The sequence below is a fragment of the Pholcus phalangioides genome, unplaced genomic scaffold (genome assembly GCF_987345545.1).
Source record: "Pholcus phalangioides strain wild (caught in Gottingen) unplaced genomic scaffold, Ppha-v1.0 ptg000032l_1, whole genome shotgun sequence".
NCBI lineage: Eukaryota > Metazoa > Arthropoda > Arachnida > Araneae > Pholcidae > Pholcus > Pholcus phalangioides.
The window spans coordinates 5,935,395-5,961,996 of record NW_028301622.1 but is presented as its reverse complement, the minus strand read 5'-3'; the positions used below and the strand labels follow the sequence as shown (position 1 = coordinate 5,961,996).

General features: G+C 36.4%; 1 protein-coding gene across 1 annotated transcript in view; it reads left to right on the top strand.

Moving 5' to 3' along the window:
- LOC149066832 (uncharacterized) overlaps positions 1 to 26,602 on the top strand; it is a 66,845-nt gene that overhangs the window by 4,983 nt on the left and 35,260 nt on the right. The window contains exons 2-7 of the mRNA XM_089253150.1: positions 3,741 to 3,875; positions 8,228 to 8,470; positions 9,199 to 9,282; positions 12,980 to 13,067; positions 13,263 to 13,393; positions 15,155 to 15,214. Coding sequence (XP_089109276.1) covers positions 3,780 to 3,875; positions 8,228 to 8,470; positions 9,199 to 9,282; positions 12,980 to 13,067; positions 13,263 to 13,393; positions 15,155 to 15,214 — 702 coding nt within the window. The 5' untranslated portion in view covers positions 3,741 to 3,779. The remainder of the gene's footprint in view (positions 1 to 3,740; positions 3,876 to 8,227; positions 8,471 to 9,198; positions 9,283 to 12,979; positions 13,068 to 13,262; positions 13,394 to 15,154; positions 15,215 to 26,602) is intronic.

Sequence of the window (26,602 nt, the reverse complement as noted above, 5' to 3'; positions counted from 1 at the left end):
AACGACTAACTACGACATAGAATAGACTAAAAGCCACTCACCACCTGCTGTCCTGTAATCTATTTGATATAGCTTCTTGAGAGTCTATCGTTAAATAGGCATCCGACCTATAAATGTGATTCGTTTTGCTTATAAGTCTTACTCATACATCATTGGGCACCACTGCGAGCAGATTCTTATGCCAAAAAATGTTTTCTCTATACCCATGAACTTGACACAAACACTCAAGGAATCATTATGCCTACCTAGGTTTTTCCAGGCCGTCTCACAATTGGCATCATGCAAATTTCACTCTACTCAGGTATACATTTCGGCCGCCACTGCCGAAAGGGAAAAGAAAACAGCCAACTAGATAAAAAGAGAACTGAGCATCTGCTACAGCTATCTTGGCCCTTTTTATCCGGAAATAAAAAGCAATCAGACTAATGGAGAGTTAGGCATTGATGCTCATTCACATACTCAAATGTTTTCTTTTGTTTTTGATTTGACGTTTCTGTCGAAGTGCTTTTATTTAATGGTTAGGCAATCTGAAGTCAAGCATAACAGCCAACTGATTACCTAGGCACTTTCAAGATTTTTCACTGGTGACAATAATGTTCCAACCAACGTGCTATCCTTATTTATTTTAGTTCTATTTCCATTTCTCATTATCACCAGGGCCGTTATTATCGCCAGCATCATAGGTCTCATTATTATGTGTATCATCATTGAAATTTATTAAACAATAGGCTGAAGCACGGTTTCAATCATCCTTTGCTTGTAAATTTTTCACATTTTTTTTATGGACGAGCATTCTTCAAGTCAGATGAAAAAGACTTCGCTTTTTGACAAAATTTGGTGTTACACCTGCAAAATAAATTATAGTTTCCTGTCTGAAATGTACTGTTAGTGTGGTTTCGAACAGCAATTGCACCAAGAAATTTGGTTGGCATTATAGGTTTGGAATAGTAATACGAAATCTAAATCTAATGGGCCGGTGAATCCCGTCACCAATACTTTCTCCACTGGTTCCAGAATTTTTCCTTACCATGTTCTAGCTTGCTAGAAAGGTTCTTTTTTGCAGACCATCTTGATTTTCACAATTTTGAACATGTTTGGCGAGCAAAAAATTCTAGGTCACACATCAAGAAACATAATCCTTAAAGAAATTCGAAATCGCCAATTTTTGGACAACTCTGCTTACAGAGGCTTAGCCATTTCCTTTTCCTGTGCTAGTGATCACACTTACGAACTACCAATTTTGTAAGAAAGAAATTAAATTTAAAATTAATGTTTTTCTTAATTGGTATTTTGTGATGGGACTGTTTTTGGGATTCAGAACTTTGTGAATGGTCTGAAAAGCAGATGGGAGTTTTGGCTAGACCATAGTTTCTTAAAGTTTTTGTTCTATTTCCCCCTTATCAGAAATTTTTCTCTCTCGTCGCTTCCAACTCAAGTGAACCCACTTGAGATCCTATGTTAAATCCGTAGCTTCTGTCGTCTCCCAGATCATTCCATCGCCCTCCGGGGGTGCAACGTCCCTTATGGGAGTTGCTTGCCTGGTTCGAAATATCCAGTAATTGTAGTAGCAAACTACAAGTGGAAAATTATCACAACTAAACTTTCGCATGAAAATATTTATTAAGTTCGGGCATTAGTTACACAATTTTAACACAAGATTATTCTACATAAAACCCTCTATTCAATATTAAGTAAGGAACCCTCTCACCAGTTTATGGTCAGTCAATAATCAGTCTCTTATTTGCCGATCGGGAAGCCGAGGTTGACAGTTACTTCGGTGCAGTGTAGTCTGGTCAGTACCAGTGGAGATCTCTCGGTTGAGGGCCGGGTCAGCTTGATGTTATGTTACTGCATGTACCTTTAGACGAGGCCAGCTGCTATGTTATTTTCCGTTCAACACCAGCAATGAAGTTTTTTCAACTATGAAGATAAAATAATCTTTTGGTTCCGGACCTGCCGGAAAACAAATTCAGACACTTTAAACTATTTCATTTTGAATAACTATTGGATCATTTTCCCAGCCTAAGGCCAAATGATGTGGTAGCAAGACGGAGAACCATCCAACTAGAGGGTTCTAGTTTGAATGAACAAAACAAAGGAAGAGCGGAAGTAAGAGCATTGTTGCAACGTACAGCCGGTATTTAAAGGAAAAACTCCTGACCGCACATGTCTAACCAAGCCAATCGGCTTCAAGGTCACCTCATTTGCATGCGATCGCAGGTGGACATCATCACGATCAGCCTTGATCGTCGCCATACGATCACCGCTGCTGATGAATAGCAACAAAAAGTAAGCATACATGTTTTTATGTGACTGCGACTTCAGACTTTTACGCCAGGGGCCCATCGGCACATTACAGGGGCAATATTGCCCACTTTGGGAAACACTGGGCTAGACAAACCCGGATGTAGTCGGACAAGTAACGAGGGGAATGGAGTTTATTCCCCTACTTAATTTCTTTTGTTACCCTCGCTCCTCCAATGTATTACTAACTACTACACCTTACATGCACTTCGTACACACATGCCTCTATAAAATTTCTAACGAATCGGTACATGCCGGAATGTGCGTGTTCTGAACCTAACTAAGTTTGTTTCTGTATAATGCTTGTTGTGTGTAGTGCTGCTATCTGCCATCAGTTTTTCTAACTCTGGGTGAAGCGTAATGATTGAATAATTGTTTTGTTGCATGCCTGTTGCTCCATATATCTTATTGTAATCCTCTAATGTACTAAAAAATCCAGAAATTTTTACAAAAAATGCTAATCTGCGAAAGAAAATGGTTCAGAAATCCAGAGTGCACTCTGCTAAACAGGGCCGTAATTAGGGGGGGTAGGCGAGTCTGGTGCCCCTGGCACTGAACCAGAAGGGGGTGCTGAAGTCCCCCTTTAACTGCTACATTTCTACAAGGGGGAAAAATGCCTGCTTGTCCCGGATGACAAAGTATCTAGTTGCGGCCCTGCTGCTGAACTCCAAAACTAGACGTTACTAGATTATTTTCCATGAAATTGCACCTAATGCTCACTTACACCCATTTACTTAGTAAACATATCATGAAGATGAAATCTCATCAGAAAAGCAAATTCAGCTGTGTATCAGTGTTGTACAGCTTCCGCATAACATAAGAAAATTCCCTCATAAAATAACGATTTAAAAAAATAGTGATAAAAAGCTCATATCAGAGAAAAGCACCCGCACAATCATTGTGACGTAAATGGAATGTAAGGAAAGTCATATCTTCCGCAACAGCAGAGAAGAAAATACATTTTAGAGACAACTCTCACACTAGTCCCCTACACTGCACGTTCTCAAGCTTGTACTCAAGTGATCTGTGGAGCTCCCGCATAATGTGGACCAAGTGATAAGCTATGAGTTGGTGGCAAGAGAGGATGTACTTGCTATCAGTTCATCAAAAAGACTTGCGCCATGTCCCCCCCCCCCCCAAATTGTGCATGATAGCAATCTTTGCTTCTGTGGCTCACAAGTAGTTTGAACGCTAAAAATTTCCTTAGAAAAATTCTGGGCTTCCAATTTTTTTAATTTGCCATTTTTTACCTGGAGAGTTTTTGACTTCAATCCTTTGAAGGCCAGTGGGACAGGTGATGCCCCACCTTTTTTCATGTTTTTCTATGGGTTTTTAAAAATGTCTGATTTTCAAAGTGTTATATATATTTTATTACATATAGTTGTGTTTTATGAAAGTAAATGTTTGACTGTGTGTGACATTTCATGAATTTCCAGAAAACATAGGGGAAAGATTGCGGTCCTTCAAATACAACAATGAATCAAATTGGTTTGAATAATGTTCCAGTCATGTCAGACCCTGGATCGTTGAGGTCAATATTACCCGTGGCACAAAAACATAGAAATAAAAAGGTATGTGTAGATTAATTTTTTTTATTGTACTTGGATTGGATGAAATATAATACAGTGATATGGCTTACAGATTTTTTTCTGCTGACAAAGACTTTTTTCATGATTTTTCTGCCTCATTTAACTAACATTTCATTCATATAGATGCACGTTCTAACAAAACAGTTGCTTCTTGAGCTGAATTTTAGCTCCAGTCATCATCAGAATTACTGTCCCTCAAGCCAGATTAATTTGTGTCCTTCTCAGAATCACTTTTCAGATACACCTGTTTTTCTCTTCATGAAAGTTTTTGAACTATTTCATGCAAAATTAAAGATTCAGCTCATAGAAAATGCATTGAAAAAAAAAAGAGTTAATGTTTTCAGAGCACGTGTTCTTTCAGAGCAAGATTCGGCATCAAACAATATAGTCTGGACATTCTTTTCCATCTGCATGTATCAAACACAGAAATGAGCTGACCAAATCACACAAATGGTGTTCGAAACCTACAAACTCTACTGGGTTGTATTAACACCAGCTTCAGTAGACTAAAGCAGGGGTGGATGGATCATAAATACTCTAGGCACCAGAAATGATTTTAGGCACTAAAAAGTTTTTACCCAAAGACAAAAGTCCAAAATAATGGTTTCTTTTTTACTTTTTCAGGGCATAGTGACCCTATTTCATGTCAGCAGTTATGCTGTTATAAATTCCAAACATTTTGTGCAGCTCTCAGTCTGCAATTTAGTAACTACACAAAGAAAATCTTAGGAATCTGTACCAATTTTTTAGTCTTTTTGGCAACTTAGCCTGGACTAAAGCTTGTGTTGGTTGTGTACATTGTGCAAAATAAAATGATCTTCAGTACCTCACCTTCCTGTATATTCTCATTAATCCAATTCTGAAGCTGTTAATTTTAGCCTTTATTCAGTTTTTGTCCTTTTTATAGCGCTCCTTGGTGTTTTAAAAGACTTATCTATTTAAATTTTGAGCAGTGCCTGGAATGAATTAAACGATTTTCCATAGAAACCTATAGGAAATCAGGTTTTGGCTAACAAACATGATTCCAGAACGAATCGTATTTGTTAGCCAAGGTATCATTGTGTATAGTTTTGTCATTTGTTAGATTTATGCGAGTGCATAAAGTCACAGTGTGCCATTCAATAATGATCATGCATAGATGCCAATGTTCCAGATTTTTTAGCCATATTAAAATCTTCCGAATGGAGAAAAACTTCAGATTTTTCATATCTTTATAGAAAAGTCTCCGAAAATCATCAAATTGTGCTTTACAAAAGATAAAAATTGATAAAGATAATTCCTCAGTCCTTGCAATCCTATTCTGATTGTAATCAACAATCAACAAAAATAAAGGGAAATTGGGATTTCAAAAAACTGGAAATTGTTGGTGTCAAATATGATGCCAAAAATGAGCAAAATTGTCAATTATTGCTGAAATCGAGAATGGTGGGAAATCAAGAGCTACTGTAAATCACAGTAGATTGAAATGAAAAAACCATTTAGCATGAAAAATATGTGAGATAAATATTCATATTTATAGTCATAATTATCATTACATAATTTATAAATATGCAAAATAATTTTAATCATTGATTTTTAGGGAAAAAGAATAAGAATTCAGGGTGGGTTTTGTTGAAAATACAGGGAAATGGGACATCTTAAAAACAAGTTGAGGCAGCCATAATTAGGGAGTTTATGAAGTTTATACTCAATAGTTTTTTTTGTCCCTGGGGGGTGGGGGGGGGATAGTTCGTATGGTCACCGTGTGAATTCTTAAAAAATCTTTTTCCCTTTTGTTTATGTGCTGTTTTTGTGGCAGCAAAATATTTCGTCACTACTGGTTTTTTCAAGTCTGGTAATTTGTGTGTGTGCGCCACCGAAGCTTATGGCTTAATATGGTGTGGCACAACACTGCTTTATTTGTTGTAATTTGCTATGCCTTGCTACTGCCGAGAGTCGATTAGAAACTTGGATAAAGTTCATGCATTGAATTTTGAGTTTTAAAATCAGTGTAGAAAAACCCTGAATTTGCTCCTTCCGGAATTTTATAGATGACAAAACATAAATTTAATAAATACAGTAACTCTTCCCTACACATTGCCTTGTTATAACATGTACTTCCCTCATATTCCTGCAAATTCCAGACACTAATAATGAAATCTTTATGAATGGAAGAGGTTGTTGATCAAATTTTTTGTTGAAAAAAAATTTTTTTTTTCCCCCATTTGCATCTATGCTATGAATATTTAAAAAATCGAAGAAAAATAAATTTGGAGATCAGTTTGAAAATAACTTCGAAAAATCATTTTATACAAATTAAGTTTTGAAAATATTTAGTTATATTGCAACCTCTTGTGGGAGGGTGGGGGGGGGGGGGGAGCTGCAGATAATAAGCAGTGGTATATAATCTGCATTTGAAAAATTTTATGTTTTTCCTAATGTATAAATCTGAACCTGAAGAACCAGATGCATCCAGGTTCCCATAACTTATGTGATTTTGAACCTTCCGGAAGAATGGGTGCAATTGGAGTCACAGTTCCAGAAACCCTTACTGAAAAAATCAGTGCAATTTGCAGCAGAAGAGAACATTATGAAATATATAACAAAACATTAGTAAGTCTTGATGATACTTGCAGAGGAAGTCTTAAAATGTCATAGTTTGTTTATGACATTTATTTATTTATGACATTTATTTATTTATGACATTTATTTATTTATGACATTTATTTATTTATGACATTTATTTATTTATGACATTTATTTATTTATGACATTTATTTATTTATGACATTATACATTTATTTATTTGTTTGATGAACTGCTACCTGTCTGGGAGTCACTGCCATAGATTATCTCGATTACGTTGCAGGGAGGGGGGGGGCAAGTAACTATCATGCTGTTTGTTGCTTTATCAATTGTGTTGTGGGGGGTTAAGTAGTTTGGATGACTATGCGATGCTTCTGTTGAAGCTTTCACGGCATTCAAGCTTTTTTGTCATGAAGTTGAGGCAGATTTTTTTCCATAGTAAGCTTAACTAGCATTCACTGATCTGAAGCAGTATTGAGTGGTCCTAAGAGCTTACTTATACTTATGTCCTATCAGCTTACCTTCCACACCACCAAACAAACATTTATCATTGCAAGACCTTTTGAAGCGATAAAGGTAACTGGGAACATGGGCGGAGATATGGGGTGCATGGAGAGGTATTGCCCCTTCACCACATCGTCAAAGGTGGAGTCGACTGATCTAATGTATATGTGTATATATGAATTGACATCATCATGCCCCCCCCCCCCAGACGTTCAAGTCTATCTCCGCCTATGACTGGGAAATGCTCATGCTCCAATAGAACTATAATTTTTTCCCTGGTCCAAATCATGACTCTTGTCTTCACTCTCCTCTTGAGCTTCCACTGTGCTTGCCAACAGTCTATTTATTAGCGAATTTTGGCATATACTATGGGTCAAGAGGAAACTTATAGGCAGGAAAATATAGTATGGTAGTACACCTGCAGCAGCTCTAGATTTTGTACTGTGGAACCTGTATAACTTGACACCCTGAGTAGATTGAAAAATATGCTAACCTAAGCGGATGCCAAGTTAAACAATATTTAAAAATTGTTAAAGGTGAAATGGAGTATAACCTCCCTATGTGTGCCTGCTAAACAATTCCATCATCTACAAATTCATAAAATGTTTTGATCCGCAATTTATATGAAAACTTTTTGTATCAAGAGTAATCCCAAATTAGATGGAAAAAGCATATTTTGATTGCTGGAAGATCTGTTATTTTTGAATGAGACAGTGCAATTGTCCAAAATAACTTTCCTTTCTCATTTAAACCATTTCAATCTAGCTTTTTAGATTATCTCTCACTCAAAAATTTCAGAAATCTTTCACATCTATTTGTGGCTTTTGTAGTCTACAGGCTAAATTTTCAGGTTCTGAACAGTAATAACGCAAAGTAACCCAACCAAAAAGTGTGTGTGTGTGGGGGAGAGGGAGAATCTCTGAGACATATCAATCAACAAACAAATGTAGGTTTGTGGAAACACACAAAGCCTTTAAATTTTTCCAATTGATCAATACATAGGTAATTTCTAAAAATGAATTATGATTTGATGAGTTGATGACACAGGGTAAAGTATAGTTGACTTAAGTGGAATGTGGTGTTCATGTGCTAAGTTAGACAGGTTTTTTCGCCCCATCGAATTGTGCCAACCATGGGAATAATGAATGTCAAGTTATCAAGGTTGTACTGTATCTGTATTGCATGTAATTCCTGAAAAACTTTAAAATAGCTCATTAAAATATATATTTTAGGGCTTCTAATTTCTTTGGTAATTTTTTTTCCAGACTGATAAGTATTGTTGGTTATGCCACCAAATGGTAGAAGATGAAAGTAACAGAAAAGTATGTAAAGAATGCCCGAGGGTGTACCATCTCAGATGTATTCCATTGGCACATCGAAACACTCCAGGAAATATATGTCTAGAATGTAAAAGTGTATCCGTGGATGGTACAGATCCTATCACAATCTATGATAAATCTCTATCGAAGCTTTTGATGTTGATTTTGAATCCTATAATAAACAAATATGTAAGTACAATTTTTTTTCGCTTGTGACTTTATTGACTTTTATTTTTTATTATAATCTTTTTTGTGTTATTATTAACATCAGTATATGGCATATAGATGCACTAATATGCATACTATTAACAAGGAAAACTGTCCACAAATTACTCTAGTCCAGTGGTTCTCAAACTTTTGTCACTCATGCATCCATTGCGCAATCATGATTCATCTGCAACTCCACAGAGTAGTTTAGTAGATTTTTTTACTTATAAAAGAATCACTTCGAAGCATAAAGAGGCACACAAATCACAATATCTCTAGCTTGCCGCACCACCCCTGACAAAGGTTGCTGATGCTCTAAGGAGCTGCAACGCACATTTTGAGAAACATTGCTTAAGTTCCCTATTTTAAGATTCACAATGCAGTAGACTTGATAATCCTGTCGTGTGTTAGTCCATTCGATCCAGTAATCCAGTGTTTCTTCGTAGAGAATACAAGAGGTAAACATGTCACAGAGCATGTTTATACACAGAAGTTTATACTTTTTGAACTGATTTCCAGTTATCTCGTGATTATGGTAATGGAGCACACCTTGGTCTGATGCATGCTAAATTGCTGAGAATCTATACTGTATTACTGTGCATCAGATTAGAAAAAAAAACCAGATAAAAGTAACAGCCATTGTGACTTAAGTAAATTTTTTTGTGACTGAACTATGTTATACATTGTACTTCTCTCTTTGATATTTCCAGAAAAATTTCAAAACATGGCCTGGCGAGACACACAAAAATAATTGTGAGGTGTGTAATGAAATGGAGCTCGTGCTTCTGAGAGATGTAAGTTGAATGAAATTAAATAAATATTTTCCTATTGATATGATATTCTTTTTTTTCATCAAAAGATTGCTACAGTTGGCACTCATTAAAATGACGAGACATTATATCTACCATTCTATTACAAGAACCGGTCCTATGATCCCCAAATGTTTTTCTATGATGTTTTAGTTACCTATATGTTTTAATTTCAATATCACGATCACTCAATATAACACCTGTTTTCAATGGAATGATGGGTTCATTATAATGAGTGTCGACTGTATTATCATTTTCTTGATTAATACTTTCAATTATGTTCATGGTTAACATTTTCAATTATTGTGTATATTCGCGTATAAGCCAAGTTTTTTTGTTGAAAAATTTGTTCCTTAATTTGAAGGCGGGTCTGCTTATACATGGGTCAGTTTTTGAAACAAAAACATTAACCCCCTCCACTTCAAATCATATAGCTACATGGCTTCTGCATGACTAGCTTGAAGATCCGCAACATTATTGGACTACTTTAAATGGTGTTACTAATCAATAGAGTGGGGGGTTCTCAAACTTTTTCAACTCGTGCCATCCCTTTCCCATCAACGCTTATCCGTGGCTCCCCAGAGCAGTTTAACACTCTCTTTGAGGTTGGAAGCTCACAGTTTGAGAACCCCTGCAATAGTGTGATTTTTGTAGCTATGTTCAAACTTCAGAGAACCGATGATAATAGTTAATCTAAAGCCAAAGCAAAAAATATCGAAATCGTAGTTAGCTTTGATACCCAGTGGACTAGTGTAGATTTTACAGCCTTTCGATTGTGAGCATCAACAAGCCTTTTAAAGAGTAATTCCTTAAAAGTTCCCTTTTAAGAAACTTATTAACCAAACGAATGAGTTCCAAAGATAAAGAAACCACAAAAAAGTGGTGCCTTATAGAAATTCCATGAAATTGGCCTAGTTGTTTCAGTGGGTTCATGAGGAGTGGAATTCTGTTTTCACTGATATCGTCATCAAATCCTTGAAAAAGTGTTGTATAGTATTAGTAACTGGGTGGGTGGAACTGAAGACAACATCCTTCGAAAGTGACGACGGCAATGACAGAACAGTTAAAGATGAAATTGAAGATGCTACACTGTATTGGCTTTTGATGTAGAGCTCGGGGAATCGGAACAAGAAATGGATTCGAAAGTTTGAATCATTTTTTGTTGTAACTTTTATGGCCTGAAATGTAGAATTTTTTCCTTCTAAAATGTGCTGATTTTTTTTGGTGGTGAGGGGGGGGGGGTCAGCCTATACATGATGCCTGACCTGAGTGGCATGGTAGTAAAATGCTCATGAAGGTTGCTGTCACGGTCCTGGGTTTGAATCCAAAGGGAGGATATAGATATTTTCCCTAACGAACTTGAGGCAACCACCGATAGACAGCACCTTCATTTCCAACCCATCTCATTAACGGCAGTAAATTGCAATACAGCGATATGACGAGTTGGAGAAGTAGCCTATACATGGTACAGATGGTATGAATATATATTCGGCTGCTATTTAGTATTCAGCCTGTTTGCAAAATATTCAATTCAGCCGAATAATGCAAACTAATTAAAAAAATTATATTAATTCAAATTTTTTGCATAAATTAAAAACTTTTTGATTATATTTTGTGTGCAAGAGGTTATGTCTGGGTAAATTTCTAGGATAAATAAAATATGAAACTGAAAATAGAATTCTATTGCAATAAGGTGGAAGTGACCATGACTTACACAAGCTCACTAACTGAAGGATGTGCCTAGACAACATAAGTATTAAGCTACTCAAAGGGGCAAAGAACATCTAGAGAGGAAAAATATGTTGTAAATTTCATGATGCATTAATACTTCAGAGTAAATGATGGTTGACATTTTCTTAATTAGATGTGAAATTGTAACGAGTATATTGAAAAAAACATTGATTCTGTGAGTACAGTGATATCTCTACTAACGGACGCCTCAGCATACAAATTTTTCGCCTGATGAAGATTGTTTCATGATTTTTCTGTCTCTGCTAACGAATACAGATTCAGTTAACAAACATTTTTGGTATGAATGCATGTAATGACATAAAATAGCCATGTCATGATGAGCTAAATTTTCACACCAATCATCATCAAAATTACTGTCACTAGTGCCCAATTAATTCATGTCCACCTGGGAATCTTTTTTCACATGTATCTACACTTCTTTTTCTGAAATTCTTGAACCATTTCAGATAAAATGAAAGATTTAGCCAAAATAGAAAATGCATTTAAAAAAGGAGGAGCCCTTGTTTTCAGAGTATGTATTTTTTCAGTGCAGAAATGAGACAAATGAGCTGACCAAATCACAAATAGATGGGGAGAACTATACGAACTCTATTTGGAATGAATTATCTTCATTAGTCGAGGTATCAGTGTAGTATTAAAATACAATATATCATTGTTAAATTTGATTGTCAGTATCATGGCAATAAAAATATTTTAGAGTTACCAGTTTTTTAATAATCATTTGAACAATAAATTGCACAATTAAAATTCAGCATTGATCATTTAAAATTAACGATAATTTTATTTTCAATTAAGAACGTCAATTTTATTTATAATTTTGATGAATTTTAAGAAAATTGATATTCGGCCAAAACATTAGCCAAATTTTTGGTATTCAGCTAAATTACTATTTGTCGCATCCCTAATACAAGGGTTTTCAATTTATTGTGATTTTGGTGGCCATGAAGTGAATGAGATTGGCTTATGCACAAGTATTTATAGTATGTTCTTAGAGTTAATATTTTCAATTATGTTCTTAGAGTTAATATTTTCAATTATGTTCTTAGAGTTAATATTTTCAATTATGTTCTTAGAGTTAATATTTTCAATTATGTTCTTAGAGTTAATATTTTCAATTATGTTCTTAGAGTTAATATTTTCAATTATGTTCTTAGAGTTAATATTTTCAATTATGTTCTTAGAGTTAATATTTTAAATTATGTTCTTAGAGTTAATATTTTAAATTATGTTCTTAGAGTTAATATTTTAAATTATGTTCTTAGAGTTAATATTTTAAATTATGTTCTTAGAGTTAATATTTTAAATTATGTTCTTAGAGTTAATATTTTCAATTATGTTCATGGTTAATATTTTCAATTATGTTCATGTTGGCTATTTTGGAACTCAGGCAATGAGAAATTCTTGCTTATTTTCCAATAACATCTACATCAAAGTTTCATATACACATGCTCCAATGTTTAAATTTTTTATTCCAATTAGGGAAGTGTTTTCTGTTACCCTTCAAAGTAGTGATTAACAGCTGCAAAATATCCTCTTTATTTGATGAAAAGTTCCACCAAACAAAAATTTTGAGTTTGGAAATAGATAAAAGTTTTATACTGTCAAATTTTATTTAGAAAATATAATTATGGTTAAGTTCACAATAAAGAAGTATAAAAGGTATCAGAAATTTAAAAAAATGGTTGAAACTATTTCAGAATTTGTATTTTTCTAGAGGAATGGAGAGAGAAAAGTATTTTTGAAAAGTGGGAGATACGTATCCCACTGCTGTACAAAAAATTGATATAACCCATGATAATGAAAAGATAAATTTATACTTTGCTTATTAAAATGTCATTCATATACTTTGAGCTTGCAATTCAAAAGAGAAAAAAAGTTGTTAGAACCAGGCTATATATAGGATTACAACATTTATTTTTGTTTACTTTAGCGAATAAAGAATGGTGACTATAGTTCTACTGCTAAGTTTTTCGCAGATGTGAAATGGATATATCATAATTCTAGCATAGTTTTTGAGGGTGAGTATTTAAATATTCGTTAATATCTATGGAAAATAATGCATGTAAAATTGGTAGTATTGTTCAGACTGATTTTTTTTGCCAAATGTGTGATTCTAGCTCATGAAACTGTGTGAAACCCTAAATATTATTGTCATAAATCCTATCTTTTAATTGTAAAGAAGTAACATCTATATATTTATTTTTTGCTGACAGTGAAAGATCCATTGATTGCTAAGGCAAAAGCATTGGTGGCGGAAATGAAGACTCGTCTGATGGACCTTGAAGCTTGTGTGGACTGCTTTTACAGCCTTAATACTGATGAAAGCACATTCATACAACTGTGTGTAAGTTAAAATATTTGGAAAATTTCAATTTCACTTATTCATAAACATGCAATAAACTCATGCTAATCACTCATGCAATAAACACAAGGTAGCAATACAAATGTGTTCTTTTTAAAAAATATAACTATGGAAGTGAGATTGTAGGATATCAGAGTTTGAAAATGTACAAAATGGGTGATCAAATTAATGTATGTGTGAATGACATTTCAATTCACTGCAATTAACAGTAGCTCCTCTTTTTCTGTGATTGGCAATTTTCTGAGTGATTTCAGTGATAGTTTTTTGTTTGCCTTTGACAACTTTTTATAGTGATGATTGGTGGCAATGTTTTGTATTTTGCTATGGGTATTTCAGATTTCCTATATTTTTATTGATGCAATATATTCAGCTTGGAAATGTACAGGGTGCATTGGTAACACGGCATATGGTTTTTACCAGTGAACCGTTGATCCTGGAGGGCGTACTTCCAATTAGAGAAAGTATCCAAACAATGTGTAATATTCAGATTCAGTTCATGTTTCAAAAGATTTGATAATTATTTAAAAAAAATTGTATACTGTCCCAGTATGCCCAAACCGAATCAGAAAGTTGTTGCCATGTCTCTTTTCATTCCAAAGAAAAAATTCCACTTTTCAAAGTGCAATATTCACTGAGATATTCAAATTCGAAAAAGGGAGGAAAGTTCGATAAAAAAACAGTGTTGAATGTAGGAAAACCGTTTTACCTGTGTCTCATGCTTTTTTGCCAACTTTCCTTTGTTTTTCGAATTTGAATATCTTGGTAAATATTTCACTTAGAAACATGGACTTTTTTTATCTGTCATCAAAAAAGGCAAGGCGGCAACTTTCTAACTGGGTTTTTGGGCAGACAGGGATGGTATAAAAAGTAATTTTTTTATTGTAATATAACTGTACAACCCCTTGCAACATGAATGACATATCTGAGTACTACACATTATTTGTGTACTTTTTCTAAATTGAAGCATGCCTCTATGATAAACAGTTTGCCAGTAAAATGACATGTGCCTTGTTACATGTTATGAGTGTACTCGGCTTTATTGATACTTTTCTACTGGAATGCCTTTCCTTAGCCTAACGGAACCTCTTGGTGGGCCAGCTGTGTGCCCCTGCTCTGTTGCATGCTCGCAATGTACAGTATACAAGCATTATACAGTAGACTCTCACTAATCCCGCACATGATAAGTGGGTGTGCCAGATTACCAAAATCACTGGATTACTAAAAGTCAGTTGAAAAAAAGCCTATTTAAATCTTATAAATTTTTGTGCAAAGTCATGTAGTGCCCATAGAAGAGGAAAATGTGTTAACATTTTCCTCTTCTATGGGCTCGAAGAAAACTAGCCTGAAAAGCTTGAATTACTGGATGAGCTGGATTAGTGCATGGCCAGATTATCTAGAGTCTACTGTTGACATGTAAGAAATTTAATTCACAAATTTATCTACTTGCGAGAAATATTTTTCATGGGATCATTGTTGCAGGCTGCTTAACAGCTGAATTTGTATACCTATATTCTACTGGGGAAAACATGATGTCCTCGATATTCATTGATAGTTTGATTTTAAAATGCTGAATCAGAAGGAGAATCAAATAGCAGTGTACTACTTTTCTTAAGGAAAAGCATTAGACCCTAAAATCAAAGTTGATAAAATGTTTTTGTCAGTATGTGATTTAAATGAAGTTAGGAAGCTATAATTTCTAGATGCTTGTGTGGTATGATGATGGTCTTTTTTTTATCTTTTCAGCATAATGTCCATAAACTAGTATGGGTGAAACTAAAAGGTCATCCTTATTGGCCGGCAAAGGTGAGATTTCATGGCTTTTTTTTTCAAGTAGAACATATCAAAATTAAAGGCAGTTAAAGCTTTCAAAAACAGTCATTGTGACTTCTGAATTCAACTGTCCAAATTTATTGTCAAATGTCTGTTTTATAGCACAAAAACTTGACACAGCCATTCCTATATGGCAAGAATAAACATGGTAGTTCGGAAAAAGGCACAATGTTTATGAAAGTTTTTGCAATCATACTGTTTTAAAATACAAATAAATACAAATACAAGGCCTCAACAGGCAAAATGCCCAATGAGATGGCTGAGAAAAAGATGCACATAACATATATAAATGTCATATATTTCTAAAATACAGTAACTCAATTAAAAATGCAATTACAAAAATTAGAAATAATATAGATGGCATCCATTATTAAAAGACCCTATATTAAAGTAGCCTGCAGGCAAAACCAGTTTTCAGAAAAGTGTGAAATTCTGCGGAGCACTTCATGAAGTGATGGGAATTTGTTTCAGGGATAAGAAAAGTAGTTGAACATGTTGCCACCAGAGGGTGTTTCACTTTTAATACCTGTAGTAAACATGTAAATTTATGTTATGTTATTATTATTATCATGCAGCAGCTGTTATAGAACCTAGAAGCATTCGCGGAGATCTTGTTTTGCAATGTGTGTGCTGCTCACAATGACCATAAGTTTACGTGATCGCCCTTTCTTGTTCAAGTTATTTTACCAAAACAGCAATTCCCAGTAACTGCTCTACGAAAATATCGGACTTGGAAGAGGATTCAAAAGGATGTTAAAAACCTTCGGAGTATGATAATGAAATTTGAAACCACAGGATCATTGGCCATTCATTATGGAAGAGGAAGAAAACTCATTTCTACAGACGCAGTACAGGAGGTTTTGCTTCAGGTGGAAAAGGACAGAGCTTCAAATTTTCTTGGTAGCCCTAGTGTCAGGCATGTAGCACAGGCATTGATAGGCCATGTTCAACTGTCCATAAGATCATGCAGAATATCCTCCAACATTATCTGTACAAACTTTCACTTGTGCAGTGGTTGCTTCCACATGATTATGATGCTTGATTCCGGTTCTCATTGCAGTTTCTAGCTCAAGTTTAGGTAGATTCAAAATGGCATTGTGTGTGGAATATCCTTTGGACAGATGAAGCACATTTTTACTTGGATGATGCAGCCAATACTCACAACTGCCAAATTTGGGAACCAGAAAATCTGCACGCTATCTTAGAGGTTTCATTCCATTCACCAAAAGTGATAGTATGGTGTGGATTTACTACTACACCACACATGTACCTTGTACATATTGCTCTGCAGAGTTTCTAACGAATTGTTACATGTTGGAATGTGTGTGTCCATGTTGTGAACCTAATGTGAAGCTTGTTTTTGTGTAATGCTTGTTATAGTGCTGCTATCTGTTTCCTATTTTTGCATAATGCCTCATGACGGAAACCAATCACAAGGACAAAGCCATAGCACTGAACTCTGCATCAATGTACATATCGTCAAGGGAGAGAAATAATATTGCACAAAATATATCACAGAATCTGACAACACAAAACAAAGATGGTGGCTGATCCGCGACACATGACCTCGCCGATCGATCCTGGAAACAAAATAAAGGTAATAAAATATAAAAATGACTAGAAAAAGGACCATTTCCACTTGAGCCTAAATGGTAATGTTACACTCCATGCATTGCAGTGTGTGTTAAGAATGCTCTTAAAACACATTTTACAGAACTTGTCATCAGCCGGCACTTTCCTAATCTATGGCCTTCCCGATCCCCGGATCTTGATCCATGTGAATTTTTGGGCATTTGAAATGTCTGGTAAGTCTTGACAATCCAAGAACTTTACCTGACTTTAAAGGCAACATTTCATGCCACGTGCTTGAACATTTTCCTGCACACACTTTGGTCAGTTGTGGAGCATGCCATCTTGCGATTTCACATGGTATCTGAAAATGATGGCCTTCATGTGGAACATGTTTTGTTTCAGTAACAATTTTTAAAATTGTAGACTTTTGCCTAAATATGTCATTTATTAATAAAACACCCTCTGGTGGCGATGCAACTAATTTTTTTCTCACCTTGAAACAAATTTCCATCACTTCATGAAGTCCCCCACAAAATTTCACAATTTTCTGATGACTGGTTTTGCCAGTAGGCTACTTTAAAATAGGGTCTTTTAATTATGAATGCCCTGTATATATACATGATAAAATATTATACAATGCCCATAAAATGTATCTACAGTCAATCACAAATGTCTACAAACATCCTTAAAAGTTGCGTTATTGAAAAAACAAAAAGGAATCAAGATCTCGCCTTCTTTTTATTCGAACATTGAGCAATTCAGACATGTTTTTGATAGAAATGAAAAATATCAAATTGATATTTGAAAAAAAAAAACCCACTTTGAGTGAAAATAGCATGTCACAAAGAAAAGTCTACATACATTGATGAAAAGTTTACTAATATGCATTATTTTTTCATTGACTGAACTAGGTTTTCTGTTATAACTCTTTCAACAATGTATGTTTCAAAAACTCTTTCTTGGTAACACTATACTTGCTAACTCTTCTCTCGAGTTCATCCCATAAATGTTCAATGGAATTCAAGTCAGGTGACTATGGAGGTGAATGAAGCTGTCTAGGTACCTTTTAAAGGAGCCATTCCTTCACAGTCTTTGCAGTATGCTTTGGATCATTATCTTGTTGGAAGATCCATTGGCTTCCGAGACCTAATTTGTCGACAGATGCTCGCGAATTATCTTGCAGTATCTTGAGGTATTGGAGACGGTCCGTCTTACCTTCAATGAAAACTGATTTCTCTACACCACAACACTGACATGCATCCCGAAACCATCACGCTGCCTCCACCATCCTTGAATTTTAGAGTTGGATTTTTTCAGGTTTCATTTTTTCATTTTTCCTTCTCCAAATTTTCCAGTGACTGTCGCTACCAAAAATATTATATTTGCTTTCATCTCTGTGAATAAGACAGTTTTCCAAAAAGCAAAATCCTTTTGATGATACTGTATAGCAAAATTGAGTCTTTTTTTCTGATTTATGGTGGAAATCAGAAGTTTTCTTCTTGGAACTCGTCCATGAAATCCTTTCGATAGGAGAATTTGTCTGATACTTTCAGGATGCACAGTGTTGTTGGTCGGTGGTGCAATTTGCTGCATCAATTTTGGAGTAGATAATTTTGGATTCGACTTGACTTCATTAACAATCGATCATGCATCTTGATTATTCAGAACCCTCGGACGAACTCTGAGAGGTTTATTAAACACATTTCCGGTTGATTTGTAATTTCTGACAATGGTTTGGACACTGGAATGGCTTTTGTAATAATTTCCGAAATCTCGCCATACGATTTTCTTTCTGTTTGCAACTTTATCACCACGTTTCTTATGTCAACAGAAATCTCTCTCTCCGCTGAGCCATTTCAACATCAGAACAAAGGCTATATGAGTCTAGTACAAGTATTCAGAACTAACAAGTGTACAGAATTCAGCTTTTCTATTTGGAATAGTATTTTTCCTTCCCTCTCTCAAATACTACCAACAATTCCACATGATGCAACAGAAATGTGTTTGCTGTGTGTAGATTTTTGTGACATGGTTTTCTATCAAATTTGCATATACTTGCTAATTTATTCCACATTTGTCATTTATAGTAATAATATTTTGTTACACTTTTGATGCAAAAAATTGTGAAAATAATAGGTTAACCCTAAAATGTATGATTTCTTCTCAGAAGTACTATTTCGAAGGGTGTATGTAGACTTTAGTGGCTGACTGTATGGTTGTCTTATTCTAAGTATGGAGAGCTTCTTGACTTACCCCACCATGTTTGTCATATTTCTTTTCAAACGTGTCAATTGTGTTAGAACTTACTACCCTGGGGGTAACCATTCATTAACAACCCTATTAGAGAAAAATTCCCTGAGACACCATAATCTAGAATTGTCCTTTACCACACGATCGATACTACATACTACATTACTGCACACCAACTCCAGTCATATATCTCCATACTGCAATTTCCAACCAGAAGAGTTGGGTGGGAAATGAAGGCTCCATCCATTGGTGGTCACCCCAGGCTCAGTAGGTAAAGAACTTGCTTCTAATGTTCTATGCCCTGATTCAAACCCATGGACCTTGATGGTAACCTTCATAGGGGAAGACGAGCATCTTACCATGGCACCACTCAGGCGCCAATTGATACTGGTGTCCCTCTTGTAAAAGAAGTTGATTGACGGCCTACTAATAATTCATGGTTCATCCTATCCATTCCATTGAAAATTTTGAACATTTCGATCGTATCTCACAGACACATGTTCATCGAATGTGAACATATTTTTAAAAAAATGAAGCCTTTCTTCATAATTCAAGTCCTGTGTGCCAGCAACGACACACGTAGCTCTTCTTTGCACTCCTTCAACCAAGTCTATGTCCCTCCAAATCTCCAAAACCTTACAGCATACTCCAGTCCAGGATGAACTAAGCCTCGGAAGAGTGACTTTAGGGGAATGCAAAGAGACCTTTTGAAAATGAAACCGAGCATTCTATTTGCTACCGAACAATGATCAGAAAACTTGAGCTGCTTGTCAATGAGAATTCCCAGATCGGTTACCCTAGTTGCATCCAGTATAGAGGCACCATTCAACTTGCAAGAGAAACGTGGGTTGTTCGAACAAAATGAGTGACCATGCACTTGTCAATGCTAAATGTCATGCTCCATTCATTTGTCTATGCTCCAATCCTGTTTAAGTTGGTCTTGAGCAACTCCCTATCGAATTTGATTCCTGACTGCCCCCCCCCCATTAGCTTTACATCATCTAAGAATTTGCTAGCAATCCCATCGACACCCTGATCAAGTTTATCCATAAACAGTGAGAAAAGTATAGAGCCAATAACCGTGGTCGACTGAAGTTGGTTTTTTGTGGTTCCCAACTTTGAGGTGCAAATGCGAGCTGATCTGCCCATTTGCTTTATGATCGAAGTGTTCAAAATTTTCAATGGGATGGATAGGATGGACCATGAACTTTTAGTACACTGCCAATCGACTGCTTTTACAAGAGCACACCAGTATCGATTGGTGAGGGACAATGCAAGGCTATGGTGTCGCAGGGAATTTTTCTCTAATAGGGTTGTTAATAAATGGAATAGCTTACCCCCGGAGGTAGTAAATTGTAACACAATTGACACGTTTAAAAAGAAATACGATAAACATATTGGGGTAAATCGAGAAGCTATCCATACTTAGAATAAGACAACCATAAGTATTCTTTATGGGCATTGTATAATATTTTATCATGTGTATATATTGTTTACAATTTTTGTTAATTGCATTTTTAATTGGGTTGCTGTATTTTTGAAATATATGACATCCATATTTTTTATGGGCATCTTTTTCTCAGCCACCTCGTTGGGCATTTTGCCTGTTGTGGCTTTGTATTTGTATAAAAAGTCTCGCCACAGAGAGCAACAGGCCTACAAGCAGTACAAGTATTCAGTCATACACTTCACTCATTTCACTTCTGAAATATAGATGGCCGGATTGAAAAACCAAACACAACACTAGATATGCACTCAGACTGCCAAGTACACACACTTACACTTCTGACACAACTCACTAGGTAGTAAATTTTTTTTTTTTTTTTTATACAGTGATGGTCGGCTGAAGTTGGTTTTCTGTGGTTCCCAACTTCGAGGCGCAAATGCAAGCCGATCTCTCCATTAAAAAGTCTCGCCACAGAGAGCAACAGTCCTGCAAACAGTACAAATATTCAGTCACTACACATCACTTCTGAGATATAGATGGCAGCACTGAAAAATCATACGCAACACTAGACACGCACTCAAACTGTTAGGTTCACACACTTACACTTCCGGCACAACTCACTGGGTAGTAAATTGCCTATGGCGATAGACCTGAGTTGTGCTCGGTTTGAAAAAAAAAGAAAAAAAAAGTAAATTGCCCATGGCGACAGACCTGAGTTATGCTCAATTTAAAAGAAAAAAGAAATGGTCAAGGACACACTTCCTTGAGGAATTCAACTTCTGATGCCTGTCCAATCAGAGAATTCCCCGTTTAACCCATAACCCATTGTGATCTATCTCTCAACCACGATTCAATCCAATTCAGTAAGTTGCTCCTAATCCCAATCTCGTGTAAATGCCTTAAAAGTTTTCCCTGGACCCAAATGGACCCAATCGAATGCTTTCTAGAAATCAAGGTAAACATCATCTACATTATTGCCCTTACCCAAAGCCTTAGTCATGTGATCATGGAAGCAAAGGTGGTTAGTTACACAACTAACACGACTTTCCCTTCCTGAAAACATGCTGATTTTCCTACAATACATTATTCTCGTTTATCCACTTCACAAACTGCCGTTTGGTAATAATTTCCAAAATTTTCAAGAGGGAGCTCATAAAACTCACTGAACGATAATATGACACAGCTTCTCTACTACCCTTTTTAAATATCAGAACAACATTAGCAAGCTTCCAATTCCTTGGGACAATACCTTCAGCAACACTACTCCTGTAAATCTGTGTGACTGGCCCTAACAATTCATTAGCACATTCTCTGAGAACCCTAGGATAGATATCATCTGGTCCTGGTGCTTTGCTTTCTAATACATTTTTTAGAAGATTTAGGATAGCCACATCTTCCACTTGAATATTGTTGAGGATTTCATTACCTTGAATTACATTGAGTATTGTTTTCTCTATTAAAACTGATGTGAAAAAGTCATTGAAAGCACTACACATGCCTACATTGCTCTCTAACCTAGACCCTCCTATCAAAAGGGGGCCAACTGTCTCCTTTCATCCATTATTGACGTATCTAAAAAATGATTTTGAATCAGAGCCAATGTTGTTAGCCAACCTAGATTCAACTTCCTTTTTACTATCCCTTATCATTTTCTTCAATGCCCTTCTTTTATCAGTAAACATTGACAGGTCACCTTGTCCCCTTTTATAATGCCCTCCGAATGCTCTTTTCTTTTCAAGATAAAGGTTGCGCATGCCATCCGTGAACCATAGGGGACATGATATACAAACACTTTTTTCAAATAAAGGGTATGATGTCGTGCAAAACAGAGGACAGTTTTATACCAAATTCTTCCTATTGACTTACCAGTCTGATCGATTCCAACCGATATTTTGAAAACTTCTGCTAATAATTCTCTCAAAACATTAAAGTTAGGTCTCCAAGAACAAGGAACGAGTCTTTTGTTATCAACCTTACCCGAAGAAAGTTACAGGGAAAACTAACAAGACAATGATCATTGTAAGAAAATTTGTTCCCCACCAAAACATGTTCAACAAGATCCTTGGAACTAGTGAGACTAAATTCACAATAGCAGTACCCCTAGTGGCTTCTGATACATGCTGATACAAAAAATTATCAAGCACCAACTTTTATATTGATCTCTAGCTGAAAGGTTCTCCCAATCTAATTTCCATGCAATTGAATTCCCCTAATATGACAACCCTCTTATGCTCACACACGTAGAAAATTTCATCATGAATTTTGGCGATGTATAGGCCAATTTTGACTATATATATATCTGCTCAATAAATATGAAGACGATTACTCCAGCATAAGTTTCTTAAAAATAAGTTTTGACAATGAAATTCTAGCTCTTAAAATACAGGTTCAGTTGACTTTCGTTTCCAATAAATATGAAGACGATTACTCCAGCATAAGTTTCTTAAAAATAAGTTTTGACAATGAAATTCTAGCTCTTAAAATACGGGTTCAGTTGACTTTCGTTTCCGAGTTCTGTCGGAAAATTACGCTAATCGGCAATTTGAAAGGATCAAACTTTTCATTCGCACATGTTTTGTGGAGTGAGTAAGTAGATTTGAAATCATTTGGTCTCAAATTTCAAGGATATTTTTTACGAGAAAAAAAAATGACGAGCACAGTAGTCTCGCTTATCCAACAAACTAAATAAAGGCCCCCTCTGTACTTGAGGTTTCTGGGCCATGCTTGGTCCAATCCATGCATTAAGACGACACTGGTTGGATGTCATGTGTATAGTCAATTTATTTTAACTCTTTTCTGCTGCTGTGTCTTCAGCAGAATGCTATGCCGTTCATCAATTCCAACATACTGTAGAGTCTTGTTTAAATTTTTTTTTTTTTGCGAATAAATGCAAAATTTATGATTTTTAAATATTTTTTTTTGCGAAATTTACGTATCCCTAGCGATGTAGTTTGGATTCCTCTTTGGTGAACTGTAACAGACCCTTACAATAAGTTTGTGATGCCTTTTGCTTTCAAGCTCAACCCATATCGTTTCAATATCACTTCTCTACACGTTACTCTGTAACCTTTGAACATGATTTCATGTATATCAATGCTTCACCCCTTTCCTTTCAGATCTGTTTCTTAAAAAAGTATTGTATCCTGAGGTGTGCAAGAAAGATTCATTCCCATTGTTTGCCAAAGATTCTGTAATGGCTACAAGGTCTAGGCCCTACACAGCTATTAATAGTTTCTAAAAAATGTTTCTTATTACCTAAGCTTCTGGCATTTATTAAAGCACATATTTTAATTTTCCCTGTTATTTAGTGTCAATCAAGAAGTCATCCAAGTCAGAGGCGGGTAATTCCCTGTCCATACTGTTATTATTAAGAATAACTAACCCACATTCCCACCTACTTAGTCAGGGAGTAAAAACCTGACGTAAGCTTCTAAACCTCCCAGACTCCCCTCCTATTCAGATGAATCCTATCCCAACGAAGCCACCTATCAGTAAATGCGGGTAGCTCCAAGAACATGACCCCAAGTAAGGAGCAAGTATCCTTTAGGCCTAAATTGAATTGGTGGATCCTACTCCTATACCCCCTACTATCATTTTTCGCACTCTAAAATACACTGCTGGCCACCCAAATTGCAACACCAAGAAAGACAAGAAATATCGCAACAATATTTATTTTGTAGATAACATGTTGACCAAGCATCAAATGATTAAATTTATAGACTTCTGTGAAGTGTGGTTCCTGCCAAAATCAGTAGCCAGAGTAGCCGCCATTGTTGGAGATCACCGCTGCCACACGCCTCGGCATTGATTCAAAGAGACTTTGGATGTGTTCTTGGGGTACAGCAGACCAAGCAGCTTCCACGCGTTGCCAAAGTTGATCTGGTGTGGCAGCTGGGGATGTAATCTGGGTCAATTGTTGAGCAACCATGGACCACATGTTTTCTATCGACGAAAGATCCGGAGAGCGAGCTGGCCATCATCATCATCATCATCATTTGGCGTCCCATAGGGGAAAAGCTTAGGCAAATTTTGCCCATTGCTCTAGCACCAAGTGGTTCAACATGAGTTGTGGGTCATGTAAGAATGGCAGTTGGGGATGTAATCTGGGTCAATCTTTGAGCAACCATGGACCACATGTTTTCTATTGGCGAAAGATCCGGAGAGCGAGCTGGCCAGGGAAGCAATTCAATCTGGCGATTGACGAAGAACCTTTGGACAATGGGTGAAACGTGTGGTCGCGCATTATCCCGTTGAAATATGGCTGTGGGCAAGCCCTGAAGGTAAGGAAGGACAACTGGCTCCAACACCTCGGAGATGTAGCGCTGGCTTTTTAAAGTACCGGCAATGCGTACTAGAGGAGTGCGAGAGTGATATCCAATACCGCCCCATACCATAATACCCGGTGCAGGACCAGTGTAACGGTGCATAACCCAGCTGTTCAGCATCCTCTCTCCACGGTGTCTCCAGACTCGAATCCGACCATCGTGGTGTTGCAGACAGAAGCGTGACTCGTCAGTAAAGACAATTTCATTCCATTGTGCCGTCCACATCCTTCTTTCATCGCACCATTGGCGGCGGAGACGTCTGTGGTTCTGCGTCAAGGGTAGACGAAGCAATGCACGTCTTGCGGACAGACCACTCTGCTGTAAACGGCGTCGAATGGTACGCGCAGACACTGGATGATGCGGTACAGACTGAATGTGCTGTGCTATGGTTCGTGATGTGGTTGAGCGATCCGTCACTGCCATACGCACAATACGCCTGTCATCACGTGAAGTGGTGCACTGAGGTAGATGCGATCGAACACGTCGGTCCGTCGTACCCTCCTGCATCCAACGATCACATATCTGCATTACAGTTGTTTGGTTTCGTCCAACACGACTACCGATTTCCCTGAAAGATAATCCACAATCTCGGTAGGCCACTATCCTTCCTCTGTCGAACTCGGATACTTGATCAAAAGATGATCGCTGTTTTCTACGAGGCATAATTGATCGTTTTTTTGAAAAAACCACAAGAAAAACACAATTGCCGTACTTCAAATCGTCGAAATCTCCAAGCCTTAAATAGTGCTTTGAAGTGGCGCCACAGGCGCGCGTGATGTGCGTCTGCGCTGAAATTCTAATCATTTGCATATCTCACCTCCGCTAATGCATGTTGTAAATTTCATATTATTTGCATGCTTCCTTCAGGGTGTTGCATTTACGGTGGCCAGCAGTGTACATAAACATATAATATTAGAAATTTTCTTGTTTTTAAATTCAACAACTTTTTAGGTTTTGATATGCAGCATGCATAGGTTCTGGATATGTACCATGACATATATTTATATATTTACATCATGTGTCCTGACATGGCAACCTTCTTCCCCTTGGTGAAATTATTTACCTTTTGCCCCGTGGTTTATTATTCTTGTGTTCTTTTTAACGTAAAAAGATTTGATTTTGATGTGTAATGTAAATAAATATATAATATAATGTGTCAATGTGTATAAATATATACACAGTGAAATGTCTATATAATGATGACATATGAGAGATGTTCTGAAATAACGTTTTGCTCGAAGATAGCTGGAAAGTGGATGACCATAATTGGTTGAAAATAGAGGTACACATTTCCAGACTGGCCTGAGCGCATGACAAGAGGATCAAGAGTGTGTGATCCTCTCAAAGGTGTGTGATCAAAGGTGCACATGCACCAAATTCCTGAGAAGAGAGATGAGCAGTGGGCAGGCATGCTTATTCTCAACTGAGCTTGAAGCAATAGATTAGTGAGGTGTGATCGAAAAATGATCACAGAATTAAATGTGTGCTATCACACACTAAAAGAAGACACGAGGTAAGTGTAGGACAGTTATCCATAGCGGTTCACATTGCATCATTCCCTGTCAAATTGGTTGAAACTAGTGGGCAATGTTCCACAAAGAAAGTAATGTAGAAGTCTAAGAGACTATCAAGAATGTTGTGAAGTTATGGGCCATAGAGTTTTTATAAGGAAGTATTTTCTTAATGTGATTACATCAGTTTTTTTGCAACTGCATCAAAAAAAAACAGCCAAGACATTGCATTGTTTTCTATGTATGTCTGTGATAA